We start from the raw sequence: 14,505 nt of genomic DNA, 5'->3' as shown, positions 1-14,505 counted from the left end.
AGTATGTATACATGGTTTGGTATGTAAAGTCCAACACAAACCCAGTTCAACTTGGAACGGTCAAACTGCAAATTTACATTTACACTCAGTCTATATGGAGATATCCTAACAGCTTTCTTACAGGACAGGGGTTTGTCTTCAGGTTTTAAGTTGAACATCTGAAAAGAAATTAGATTTCACTCACTGTCATACAGCATAAAATCAAGTTTATTCTTAATAGGTGAACCAGAAATGGTGGTGCTGCATAGCCTCGTGGACATTCTGGTTTAACCAGGTGGATGCAGAACAGGAGGTCAGCACAGCAGGCGATGCTGGGAAGTGTAGTTCAGAAATCTGCTGAACTTCCTCTCAGTGATGGGAAGTCTCGTAGCCGTCAGGGAGAGGGTTGGTGTGGCCGTTGTGGAAGAGCGTGTGGTTCCCATCACCCCAGGGAAATTTCTGGAGAAGAAAGGAAGTTGAATTATTAGAACCAATTCATTCTGGGAGTTTTTAAAGCTAACATTTACAAGAACACAAGGCTTACTTCTGTAATTGATGCATACTGCACACCATATATATATATAGCGTTCCCCCCCAAACCATCAATGGCGTTGTTATAACTGCCCAGCTAATGAGGAGCGGAATATCAATACAGATACAGGAATTTTTTTTCCCCCCTGTTTACATATATATATATTTAAATATGAGAGCTGATGATTGCTTATCATCAGCAAAAAAAGATATCTTTCTTGCACTTTTACTTTAGCACCGGTTTTGCTCTTAGATGCTTGTTTAGAGAGAAGATGTACTTATGACCTCTGATGACTAGCAGTTCTGATTTCCTACGTTAAATGCACTTATTGTAAGTCGCTTTGGATAAAAGCGTTGGCTAACTGACTGTAATGTAATGTAATGGTAATGCTTATGGCATGAAACAGCCTTGTGCTGTCTCATAAAGAATTTACTTGACTCACTGGATTTTATATATACAGTGCATCCGGAAAGTATTCACACCCCTTCACTTCCCCCACATTTTGTTATGTTACAGCCTTATTCCAAAATTGATTAAATTCCTTTTTTTCTCATCAATCTACACACAATGCTCCATAATGAAAAAGTGAAAAAGGTTTTGTAAAATTTTTTGCAAATTTATTAAAAATAAAAAACTGAAATATTGCATGTACATAAGTATTCACACCCTTTGCTATGACACTCAAAATTGAGCTCAGGTTCATCCTGTTTCCTCTGATCATCCTTGAGATGTTTCTACATCTTGATTGGAGTCCACCTGTAGAAAATTCAATGGATTGGACATGATTTGGAAAGGCACACACCTGTCTATATAAGGTCCCACTGTTGACAGTGCATGTCAGAGCAGAAACCAAGCCATGAAGTCAAAGGAATTGTCTGTGGACCTCCGAGACAGGATTGTACCGAGGCACAGATCTGGGCAAGTGTACAAAAAAATTTCTACAGCTTTGAAGGTCCCGAAGAGCACAGTGGTCTCCATCATTCGTAAATGGAAGAAGTTTGGATCCACCAGGACTCTTCCTAGAGCTGGCCGCCCAGCCAAACTGAGCAATCAGGGGAGAAGGGCCTCGGTCAGAGAGGTGACCAAGAACCTGATGGTCACTCTGACAGAACTCCAGTGTTCCTCTGTGGAGATGGGAGAACCTTCCAGAAGGAGAACCATCTCTGCAACACGCCACCAATCCGGCCTTTATGGTAGAGTGGCCAGACGGAAGCCTCTGCTCAGTAAAAGGCACATGACAGCCTGCTTGGAGTTTGCCAGAAAGCACATAAAGGACTCTCAGACCATGAGAAACAAGATTCTCTGGTCTGATGAAACCAAGATTGAACTCTTTGGCCTGAATGCCAAACGTCACGTCTGGAGGAAACCAGGCACCTCTCATCACCTTGCTAATACCATCCCTACAGTGAAGCATGGTGGTGGCAGCATCATGCTGTGGGGATGTTTTTCAGCGGCAGGAACTGGGTGACTAGTCAGGATCGAGGGAAAGATGAATGGAGCATAGTAAAGAGAGATCCTTGATGAAAACCTGCTCCAGAGCGCTCAGGACCTCAGACTGGGGCGAAGGTTTACCTTTCAACACGACAACGACCCTAAGCACACAGCAAAGACAACGAAGGAGTGGCTTCAGGACAAGTCTGTGAATGTCCTTGAGTGGCCCAGACTTGAACCCCTTTGAACATCTCTGGAAAGACCTGAAAATAGCTGTGCAGGGACGCTCCCCATCTAACCTTACAGAGCTCGAGAGGATCTGCAGAGAAGAATGGGAGAAATACCCCAAATATAGGTGTGCCAAGATTGTAGCTTCATACCCAAGAAGACTTGAGGCTGTAATCGCTGCCAAGGGTGCCTCAACCAAGTACTGAGTAAAAGGTGTGAATACTTATGTACATGCAATATTTCAGTTTTTCATTTTTAATAAATTTGCAAAAATTTCTACAAAAACTTTTTCACTTTGTCATTATGGGGTATTGTATGTAGATTGATTAGAAAAAAAGGAATTTAATCAATTTTGGAATAAGGCTGTAACATAACAAAATGTGGGGAAAGTGAAGGGGTGTGAATACTTTCCGGGTGCACTGTATATATATATATATATATATATATATATATATATATATATATATATATATATATATATTTTTTCATCCATCCATCCATCAATTATCCAAACCGCTTATCCTGCTCTCAGGGTCGCAAGGATGCTGGAGCCTATCCCAGCAGTCACTGGGTGACAGGCGGGGAGACACCCTTAACAGGCCAACAGTCCATCACAAGGCCGATACACACACACGCACACGCGTGCGTGCACACACACACACATTCATACCTAGGGACAATTTAGTACGACTGATTCACCTGACCTACATATCTTTGGACTATGGGAGGAAACTGGAGGACATGGAGGGAACCCAAAAAGACACGGGGAGAACATGCAAACTCCACACAGAGGACGACCCCCAAGGTTGGACTACTCCGGGGCTTAGACCCAGGACCTTCTTGCTGTGAGCCAACCGCGCTAACCACTGCATCACCATGCAACACACACACACACACACACACACATATATGGGGTGTCTCCCCGCCTGCCGCCCAATAACTGCTGGGACAGGCTCCAGCATCTCCGCGACAATGGATGTATTATAGCGGAACTGGATATGGCGCCGCCGCTCAGCCTTGCAGCCGGTTTTCCCAGTGGTCACTCGCGGTATTGCAGGGGAAAATCCCCTGCGGCCCAAAAGTATTTTCCCCATAGACCACCATTGTAAAAGAGACGCCTGTAAAACTGTTGACGGGACACCTGCAGATATAATCATGGTCAATTACTACTATTTGTATTGTATATTTTTAAGCCATGGGGTTTTAATCTTTTTAAAAAAGATGTCCAAAGCCCAGAAAAAGCCCAGAAAAATCTTTTTTTCCTGCATGACGTCACGGCTGCGTACGAGCACTCTGCGCGCGGTCATGTCGTGTCTCGGAAACGAGGATCTTTGCTGGGTTAAACAAACGCTGTTCGGATGGACAAAAATCAAAGGTAAAGGCGAACAAATGACACAAATTAGGTTATAGGAGTTTGTAGGGGTCAGACATTTACAGATTAGTGACAATGTGGCTTACCTTAGTGCGGATGCGCAAGTGTGGGTAGGGAACAAAGTCAGCCTGGTGGTCGGCGTGGCTCTCCGCCTTCATGAACGCATTGGCCATGCAAACACTGACACCAGGAATGGCCAAAACAAACGTGAGGATCTTCCAAGTCCTTGCTGTGGAGATCAGAACCAGAAATGTTAAATAACGACGTACACAATCATTTAAACCCGCGAACACCTAACAGAGAGACGTGTGTGTTGAATGAGATTTTGTGTTGTTTATTCAGTTCATTTCGAGCCACCTCCTTCCTGAAAGAAACAAGAGCACTGTCTGATAAAATAAAGTTGCTGCAAATGTAAATGAAACTGAATCTCATTGTAATATGGCGCTCTTAGCACTGCTTCAAACCATCAAAAGACAATATCAGATGATCTCATAATGCTTCACATACATCGTCATTGAAAACTGCAAGAATAGAAACGGCACAGTGTCAGTAACATGCAGACCAGAGCAGGCTACAGACAGCAGGTGAAAGGTCATCCTTCATCTCTTCATAGGCATGCAAGTCAAGGCTGGACAAGAAGCCTCGGCTACGCTACACACTGTTACACAGGCAAACTGCTATACTATGTGATGGGAAACAATGAAGGCACAGCTACCTCCTCCCTCGTGGCTGGAATGTGATGCAGCCGCCAACACCCGACGAGTGGCTGTGGCAACTGGCGACAGAGCCATCAGACCTGCAGAGAGACGAGGACCAAATGGCTACCAGCTTCAATGAAAGACAACAGCACTATGCAACCATACATGACAGATACACACGTATCTGTGTGTGTAGCGAATTCGGGGGGGCTGCCACAGCCGACTGGTTAACGTTGTCGCTTGCGGTGTGCGAGCTACGGGTTCGCGTCCCGGTTGTGGTGGCTCCGGACTGTCCCCCGAACTCGCTATATGTGTTAGTGTGTGTGAGAGAGACAGCAAAAAAATGACACAGAGTTCAGAAGTTTGTTGTTATTTTAGTATTTTGTTTTATTTTAATTAATTTATTTTTTGGGGTATACCATATTAATCCCCGCGGGGCGATTCCTCTCTGTGTTTAACCCATCCTAGCTGTGTAGCTAGGAGCAGTGGGCACCCGCTGTGCAGCACTCGGGGACCAACTCCAGTTTGTCTTGCCATGCCTCGGTCAGGGACATTATATATTTATTTATTTTGCATTTATATTTTGTTTTGACATGTGGTATATTGTATTAAACTACATAAATACAACATTATTATTGTATATTGAGGGAAGATGGCGGCGCAAATTCACGTTTGCGGCGGCCTCACCCAGTACCGCCCATGCAGTGTCTTTGTCCACGTCTGTGTCTAAGTTTGTGTCTTCGTTTGATGGCTGGGAGTGCTGGCGCTGGATCGGCTGGGAGAGCTTGGTCTGCCGCGTCCTGTGGGCCCAGGGACAATGGCCCTGCCTGGACCTGTGCCCGAAGAGGTAACACAGAGGGCGGTCTGACAGAACGTGGAAGCGGGGCAGGCTAAGCTAACTGCCAGCCTATGCAGACCGGCAGTTCCAATAAAACTGAGGGCGGTCTGGCAGCGGCCTTGCCTAGCCTTGACTGTGTTTTTAGTGTCGTCGTGTGGAGTGCGGGGAGGTGTTGAAGGTGTCTGGCTGGGAGAGCTAGCGCTGGATCGGCTGAGGGAACTCAGTCTGCTGCGTCCTGTAGGCCCAAGGACCACGGCCCTGACTGGAGCTGCACCCGAAGAGGAAACACCGAGGGCAGTCTGACAGGACGCGGGAGCGGGGGGCAGGCTAAGCTAACTGCTAGCCCATGCAGACCTGCAGTTCTGACAGTCATCCTGGTGTTCGTTCTCCTGGACAGGGATTTTTTGTTTTTTTGTTTAGATAAATGTGTTAGTTTGGATATATGTGTTCGTGTAGTTTTTGGATATGTGTTTTTGTCTTCATGTTGCACTGCTGTGGGCTGGGGGAAATGAAATGAAACGACAAATAAAGTGTTTCTGATTCTGAAAACGGAACAGAATATATCAGCTTTATGTACCGCCTTCATTTATGTTGAAGGGCAGCTTTAAATCTTTACCCTTAACTATAACACACACACACACACACACACACACACACACACACACACACACACACACACACACACACACACACACACACACACACACACACACACAAGTGATATGGCTTTCAACAAGGACATGTAAAATTGAGAGAATGCATCTATGTCCACAGTCAAAATATCATATTAATATATCATATGTTATTTCATCCAAAACATTTTCAGAGGTCTGTTTTACTGTAAAAAACAACAGATATCTGATCATATGTACTGAGAAAACCTGAGTAAACAGCGGCAGGGGTGAAGCCAGGCCTCCTCATACTAGCGGATATTAACAGTTAAAATACTCCTTTTCGTAAAGGTAGGGAAAGCAAATGAAAACTTACTGAGCTTAGTCCACACAATTTTTCAAAACACTTTACTTTCGTGTTATTTCTTCAGCAGATCCTTTGTGTGTTGACTTGCTCTTCTCTACCTTCCTTTTGGTGTTGTCCTTCAGGCTGTCCTGAGCTGAACCCGCTGCTGAGGCTCCTCCCCGTGTCGCTCTGTCTCTCTGCCAGCTATGTGAACTTTATATCTGGGCAAGTGCAATGATGGGTAGATAGTGACAGAGGGCAGGAAATGCAATGTGTGTTTTCAGTCCTGTATAACGACAATACCAGCTTGATGTCTGCGCTCCATGGCTTCTGTTGTTCACCTACACCATATTACTAACGTTGAATGACATCTTTTCTAATCTGTTAGAAATGGGACAGTGTCCTGGAGAGGGGTGTCTACTGGGAGTGTTAGGTCTGTTCTTCAGGCTGCTTAAAGGGTCAAATGGAGGTGATGGACAGACTGAAGTTCAGGAGCAGGACAACAGCGGAATACAGTGACTCACTGAAACTGTAGCTGCCACTCACATGTGACTCCAGCATGCCGGCCCTTCATTTTACTGCTGACAGATAAGCTTCTACAGTCACACATGATTCCAGGATCAGTCAGGCGAAATAACTGTTAACTTATTGCCCAAACGCTTCAGAAAAAATTCAGACTTATCCCTATATTCTTATATCTACAGTGTTAAGGTTTTATCACTCTGCCTGTCTCTCTGTCGCTCTCTCTGTCTCTCTGTCTCTCTCTCTCTCTCTCATGCTCTCTCTCAGCATGCATATGATAATGTGCATATTTTTAAAAAGCTCACAAGTTAATTAAAAAAAAAATTTGTTGCAATTTTACTAAACTGGATGACTTGTCATGCAGATGCACAATTTGCCAACCATGAAATGAATGAAATGCAGGTCCAAAAGCCATGATAAACTTGACAAATGTTTAGATTTCAGGTAAGCCTACACAAGATAAGCAACACGCCACAAAATAAGAAGTGGGCTAAGTTCTATAGAACAGCATTTCACTCAGCAGTTGTCGACCAAGCTTTACATGGTGCTAGAAGTTGTACAACCGCAGGAGCAGAACTTACTGAGCAAACTGCTCTCGGCCCAGTCAGACTTGTATAGATGACACATGAGACAGTTAGACTTATATAGAGGACACATTAGACAGTGAGACTTGTACAGATGACACACGAGACAGTGAGACTTGTACAGATGACACATGAGACAGTAAGACTTGTATAGATGACACATAAGACAGTGAGACTTATATAGAGGACACATGAGACAGTGAGATTTGTATAGAGGACACATGTGTTGCCTTATCACATGGCTGAAATGCCCATACTCTGCGTCCTGAGTTACACTTGGTCTTGGTTCAGCTGGTCTTTGCACAGCTGTTCATAAATGGTGCCCACCCTGTTTCTGTTTCACTGTAACAGAACCATCATTTGTTTGTCGGTCAGGATCCAGTGGAGGTGCTGCATCTGAGAACTCAAATCAAATTAATGGAGATTTATAAAATGAGATAAAATGTCTTTGATTTTATTTTTAACCCAATGGTTTTTCTCAGAGAAAATCAAATTTGGGAAAAAATTTTCTTGGAAAATTTTCAAGATGTCCATGTTTCCATGTTAGGCTCTGTGTTTTATTTTGAAAAACGTTACTTTTTTAAATAATTTGTTTACCTTGCTCACCTAGCACCTATTGTGTGCTTATCCACTCTGGATGAGAGATTCCTCTTTTTTCGTGATCTTTCTGAAGTTTTTCCCTTTCTTCTCATAAAGTGTTTTTCTTCATCTGAGTTGAGAATGTATCATTGACTGTAGCTACTTGTTTTTATTGTGGGTATTCAAGGTCTATTGAGACTGTAACTATAATTTAGGGTGAGACCTAGCCTACAATATGAACTTGAATGCAAAGAAGAGGGCCTTTAGAGCTGGCAATAAGGAGGAGGTGAGAAAAATCCAATGGGACCTTAAAGTAAGAATCAGGTAGGCTGTCAAACTTGGCCATCAAACTTTACAACTCCTCCCTCAGAGGGTCAGACACTCTTGAGTCAATAGTCATTAGACTGGCCCTTCGGCTTATTTTACTCTGTCGGGTATTTGTTTGTGCTGTTTGTTTTGTGCTTTAGTGGTGCAGTGTAGGTAGGGTGTTATATGCTGGAGCATGGTGCACACATGTTTTGTTCTTATGTATTTTGGGTAACACTTTAGTATGGGGAACGTAGTCACCATCAATTAGGTGCTTATTAGCATGCAAATTAGCAACATATTAGCTCTTAATTGGTCATTATTACGTACTCATTAATGCCTTATTCTGCATGGCCGTATTATACAACCAGTCAGCCATTAACTATGAGTTTTCCCTCTATAACCTCAGAATTATTGCTTATTAGTAGTACCATCTCAATATGCTTTGCTTAGTATGGACTTTATAAGGTGGTAGTACCACAAGAAGAGTTATTCTCCCTTACTAACACTTAATGAATATGGTCTGTTCTTACATAACAAAACACAAAACTACAAGTGTTAATAGTGTTAAATTACTGTAAATTAAGTTTTTGTTACTTAGAATATGTTCCCCATACTAAAGTGACATCTTGATCATTACTAATTCACTAGTAATTAAGTTTTTTTATGTTCCCCATACTAAAGTGTTACCGTATTTTGTTATATATTTTGTTTTTGCTTCTATTTATTATTTTATGTTCTATTTCTATTCATTCCTGTTTTTCTTGTTTCTATTTTCTTGTTGTCTTGTGTCTTGTTGGTTTTTCTTGCTAGAGTGTGAGTGTCTGTAATAGGATCCAATTTCCCCTCGGGGATGAATAAAATATTTCTGATTCTGATTTCTGATTCTGGACTTGACCAGATCTAAAATTATCATGTCTAAATTGGTAAGAAATGTTTCCACTAGATGGACTAGTGGGATAATGACCAGATCAGTGGTTTTGGTTTTCAGCAGGAGTTTCTCCTGGCTAGTTTTCTCAAAGACATGACAGATAAGCAGTAGATTTCAGCTGGTAAAAGGGCCTGTAGGTCTACACTGAGTCAGTCATAGACTCCTCCATATTATCTAAAGTGGTGAAGAATATGAGGTTCATCCTTCTGGTACAATAAAATGCAATGAAATACATGAAGCTGCATTTACCATAGAATAATTCCCTGGTGATGTTGGCCATGTACAAAGCTTGGCATTATAAGGATGAGTATTACATATTAAAGGCTGCCCATCACTCTGTCCCCTGTGCAGCCCTGGGCCTCTCTGATCACTCTGATTCATCTTATCCCAACCTACAGGCAGAAACTGAGATCTGTAAAGTCTGTGTTTAAAACTGTGGGGAAATGGACCAGTGAATCAAAACTGGAGCTCTAGGCCTGCCTCAACTGCACTGACTGGAGTGTTTTTGAGGCTGCATCTTCAGACCCGGATGAACTTACTGACACTGTGACATCAGCTTTTGTGAGGACATGTGTGTGCCCACCAAAAACTTCTGTACCTTTAAAAACAATAAGCCCTGGTTCACAGCAAAACTCAGGCAGCTTCATCAGGCCAAAGAGGAAGCCTACAGGGGGGGGGGGGGGTAGGATCTGATATAACAAAGCCAGAAATGCACTCACAAAGGAGATCCGAGCAGCAAAAATATGCTACTCTGAAATGTTGAAAAATAGGTTTTCTGCCAACGACCCATCATCAGTCTGGAGAGGTTTGAAAGACATTACCAACTACAGGAGTCCATCCCCCCAACCTGTAGGGAACCATCAATTGGCTGATGATCTAAATGGGTTTTATTGCAGGTTTGAAAAATAAACTTTCACGCCCCTCACCCCCTCCAGCCACAACACTCAACCAACTGCACTCCCTTCCAGCCACTCTCCCCTCCCCACTGACCCCCTATCTGCACTCAGGATCTGTGTTGAGGATGTGCGCCAGCTCTTCCAGAGACAGAGGACCAGGAAGGCACCGGGCCCAGAGGGCGTGTAATCCTACTGTCTTAAAGTCTGTGCTGGCCAGCTGGCCCCTATTTTCACACTTATCTTCAACAGATCACTGGAGCTGTGTAAAGTCCCCTCCTGCTTCAAGAGCTCCACTATAATCCCAGTCCCCAAGAAACCCCGTATCACAGGATTAAATGACTACAAGCCCATTGCCCTAACGTCTGTGGTCATGAAATTCTTCAAGAGGCTGGTGTTAGCCCACCTGAAGGAAGTCACAGGCCTTCTGCTCGACCCCCCTACTGAGCAAACAGGTCAGTGGAGAATGCCGTCAACATGGGACTGTACTACATCTTCCAACACCTCGACTCCCCAGGGACACACGCAAGGCTCCTGTTTGTGAACTTCAGCTCAGCATTCAACATCATCGTCCCAGATATCCTCCACTCTAAACTCACCTGGCTCACTGTACCAGACCCCATCTGCCAGTGGATTAAAAACTTCCTGTCAGACAGGCGGCAGTTGGTGAGGCTGGGGAAAATCACTTTCAGCACCTGGACAATCAGCACTGGCGCCCCCCCAGGGAAGTGTGCTCTGCCCTTTACTCTTCTCCCTCTACACAAATGACTGCACCTCAGGTGACCTGTCTGTTAAACTCCTCAAGTTTGCGGATGACACAACCATCATTGGCCTTATCCAGGATGGTGACGAGTCTGCGTAAAGACAAGAGGTTGATCAGCTAGCCCTCTGGTGGGACCATAACAACCTGGAGCTGAACATACTCAGAACAGTGGAGATGACAGTGGACTTCAACAGGAGGCCCCCTGACACTGCCACTCCTCACCATACTCAACAGCACAGTGTCTACAGTGAAAACCTAGAGATTTCTGGGTTCCACAATCTGCCAGTACCTCCGGTGGGCATCCAACATAGACACAATCATCAAAAAGACCCAGCAGAGGATGTACTTTCTCTGCCAGCTCAAGAAATTCAACCTGCCTCAGGAACTGCTGATTCAGTTTCACACTGCAATAATACAGTCTGTCCTCTGCACATCCATCACTGTTTGGTTTGGATCGACCATCAAACAGGAAAGATTACAGAGACTACAATGGACAGTTAAGTCTGCAGAGAAAATCATTGGTGCCAACCTGCCCTCCATTCAGTACATAAACACTTCCAGACTCAGGAAACAGGCAAGTAACATCACTGCAGACCCATTACACCCAGGGTCACAACCTGTTCCAACTCCTCCTCTCTGGTAGGTGCTACAGATAGCTGTACCCCAAAACAGCCAGATATAAAAACAGATTCTTTCTGCGGGCTGACGTTCAAATGAACACTTAACATTGTCAAATAAATCCAACCATTTTGTATATAATGTACTTTACATTGTATGTATACTGGTATGTGTCTTGCTTTGTACCGTGCGTACATAAATTAGATCCAGAAGACAACGTGCTATAACTCAAAGTATTTATTTTATATCGTAGGCATACAGGGTAACCCCTTTGTTTTAGGAAGGCCGAATCCACACACCCACTGAGTGTACACTGACACAGCGCTTCTGCATGTCCTATGGACCAATGCAAACAAGCATTCTCCAGCATCCAACAGGGATCCTTGTTACTACCTCATAGTTACACCATTACTGTTAACAAGTCATACCAAGATATTCTATGTGACTATTACATCCCCCTTCTTTTAAAGACAATAAACAATATGCGTCTCTGAATACAGTCCTTGTATGTTATCAGTGTGGTGTTAATAACCATAACTAATTTGTAATGTAATAACTTATTACATTACAAATTTGTATGTTATTACTATTAACATACAACAAAACCAAAACTTGGTAATAATGCAATTCAACTTACCCTTGCAAACAAAAGTTTTTTTCTCAGTTATCAGCTTGCGCTTACACTGTAAACGTATGTTTTTCAATATAACTCAATGCCATCGATGACATTGTACAGATTTTTTTTTTTTGATAAGGGCAGTGATCCGCCTGCACCCTTTTACACCTGAAAAATTCTGGGCTTGACTTCCTGTCCGTACCTTGTCCAGTAAGGGACAGTATGAGGGGCTGTCTCACTTGCTGCCTGCGAGGTGTGTAGCGTGGTGCTGTGTGGTGCATGCTATCTGTTGTGATCAGAAGTTTCGTCAGTGTGAGTACTGTGTGCTTCTTTTGTGTCAAGGAGGTGACGTCTGTTTCGTCTGTACTCTTGTCCTTCAGCTGTGCATATGTGGTATGCCCTGCCTACAGCGGGGACATCAGCTTGGCTGACCTGTCATAGTATCTTCTCTGATGCTGCTGTCGGCGGACTCTCCTGGTGTGAACATTGCTGTGGCTGACCACCTTGGGCTGAAGTTGCAGGTGGGTGTTGAGTAGGATTGAGCGTAAGCGACTGCTCATAAGCAGCTGGGCTGGTGATATAAATGTCTCTGCCTTTGTCTCCGGCTCAAAGGAGTAGGTAGTTGCATTTTTCATCCTCTCTCTTCCTCTTGAACGGACCAGGAAAACACTGTCCATGTATTTGTACTCATTATCAGCCCTGTGACGGTCTGGTGGCCTGTCCAGGGTGTCTCCCCACCTGCCGCCCAGTGACTGCTGGGATAGGCTCCAGCATCCCCGCGACCCTGTGTAGGATAAGCGGTTTGGATAATGGATGGCTGATGGCTGAAAGTTGAAGCTTGCGTATTCTATGTGAATACTACAGTACGCTCTGTCATATCCATCTACCTCAGGTATGTATCTAACATCTATTTCAGCATCTCTGATATATTCTCTGCACCATTGCACTTTATCAAATCTTGTTTCGCCTGTATAAATAAGTCCTTGTGTATATATCTGAAGATCGTTGTGTTGTAGTGTTCTTATGAAAGCCACTTTATTTGACATTGTAGTCTTACGATCAATTTGTTTTCTGTGTAGCCGAGCCAAATTTCTTATTTTATTCTATTTCTTTACTTTCCCTGAACATTTTTTTTAATTGCTGTGAACTTCCCCAAAATCAGTTCCTACCTGTAAATAGGTTCCACCCTAGCGGTTTTAATGCAAACCTTTTGTTCCCCGGTGGCGCTGTTCTCCAGGGTGTGATGCCTCTGAGCCTAGCGCCAGTAATGAGAGACGACATCAATGAATCACACAACGCAGATGGAAACGTGCGGCAGCAGCCATTTAGTTAAAACCGGAAGAACAACAGAGACTGCCACGCAGGCAGACCGGAAGGGGGCTTGGTAACTATAGCAACCACAACCAATACTGGCGTCACCCCTTTTTTCCCAAAAGAAAGACCCCCCCCTACACACAGCACAACAATAACACCACAGAACACCAGGCAACATCACAGCTCAGGCTATATAACTAGGTCTGTAAGGTAAGACAAAACATTATCACCAGTACACACAAACAACTGGCCTAAAGTTCAAAGTCGTCTAAATGCCGCCCCAAGCGTCGAGGTGCAGCATCAGGTGCAAAAGCAGGCACACACTCGCTAGGGGAGCTCCCCCCAGGCTCGACCTCGACAGGAGGCACAGTCTCATCCCCCAGCCTCATATCGTTATCACAAGGCAGGCAAGGTGCAGGTGGGGGCTTGGCAATGGCTGGTGGTATGTCAGGGCAGTGCGGGACAGGGTTGTCCAAGTCCTCATCAGACGCGAAATCGTCCGTGAGGGGTTCAGAGGCCGTAGAGGGACCTTCCACTTTGTAGCAGTCACCCAGTCTGACCCTGTAGGAGATACGACGGAGTTGAGACCCCGTGAACTTCTGGATATTGCACCATGAACCATCCACGCTCATGACTACCTGTCACAGGCCTTTGACTTATTCCGGTCACCATACAGGTACACCAGTTCACCAGGTCGAATGGCGGGGAGGCACGGCCACACGACCAGAGGGCACCTTTGACTTCATGCTGTACGGATGGTTGGTGACACGCTCCAAGTGTTGTTTCAGGATGAGGTCCTGGTTGACCACAGGCAACTGCCTATGGGAGAACTGGTCACGCTGAAGCAGCATTTCACGGGCAGATAATCCAGGCGACCTAACACGACTGTTCAGGTTGGCCGTAGCGACAGAGAGTAACAGGGGAGTAACAGCCCTACAGTTAGGTTCGAGACGAAGAATCTCCCCCTGAATCTCTTGAACAGCCTTCTCCGCCACTGGGTTCTTATTGACATTCTTGGAGTTGCCCACCTCAACAACTAGTCTGTGCATAGCGAGGGCCCCATCCCCTGCCAATGCAGCAAAACCAGGGGCAGGGTCAGTCCTGATCACAGCAAAGGGGCCGTCGAGAGGGCACAGACCCACACATAAGCGGATTAAAGCATCCCTGAGAGTGTCTCTGCGCTCGTCGTCGATGAGACAAGATAGCGTGAAAGACGTGACACACTCCCGGACAATCAGAATGAACTGGCGGTCCCGCCTGAACACATCAGCCGCGAAAGAAGACCCGACGACTTCCGGAGGGTCACTCGTAGACTGGTCAGATACAAATGCAGGGGCTTTCTTC

The 14,505-nt window shown here is 44.7% G+C and overlaps 1 protein-coding gene across 1 annotated transcript; it reads right to left on the bottom strand.

Moving 5' to 3' along the window:
• Positions 1-189: 189 nt before the first annotated feature.
• Positions 190-6,211, bottom strand: LOC130119897 (cytochrome c oxidase subunit 6A, mitochondrial). The gene is made up of 4 exons (XM_056288488.1): positions 6,066-6,211; positions 4,258-4,338; positions 3,629-3,771; positions 190-438 (listed from the first exon to the last, which is right to left on the bottom strand). Exons 2-4 carry the CDS (start codon positions 4,331-4,333, stop codon positions 349-351), a joined length of 309 nt encoding a protein of 102 aa, XP_056144463.1. The 5' UTR covers positions 4,334-4,338; positions 6,066-6,211; the 3' UTR covers positions 190-348.
• Positions 6,212-14,505: the final 8,294 nt, after the last annotated feature.

Source organism: Lampris incognitus, chromosome 10 (assembly GCF_029633865.1).
Source record: "Lampris incognitus isolate fLamInc1 chromosome 10, fLamInc1.hap2, whole genome shotgun sequence".
Classification (NCBI taxonomy): Eukaryota; Metazoa; Chordata; class Actinopteri; order Lampriformes; family Lampridae; genus Lampris; species Lampris incognitus.
This window is presented reverse-complemented; position numbering and strand designations above follow the sequence as displayed.

Excerpts from the sequence above, each read along its gene's own strand:
- LOC130119897 (XM_056288488.1), bottom strand. The coding sequence starts at position 4,333 with ATGGCTCTGTCGCCAGTTGCCACAGCCACTCGTCGGGTGTTGGCGGCT. Across the intron at positions 3,772-4,257 it reads TTCCAGCCACGAGGGAGGAG|CAAGGACTTGGAAGATCCTC; the intron begins GTAGCTGTGCCT and ends TGATCTCCACAG. Across the intron at positions 439-3,628 it reads ACTTGCGCATCCGCACTAAG|AAATTTCCCTGGGGTGATGG; the intron begins GTAAGCCACATT and ends TTTCTTCTCCAG.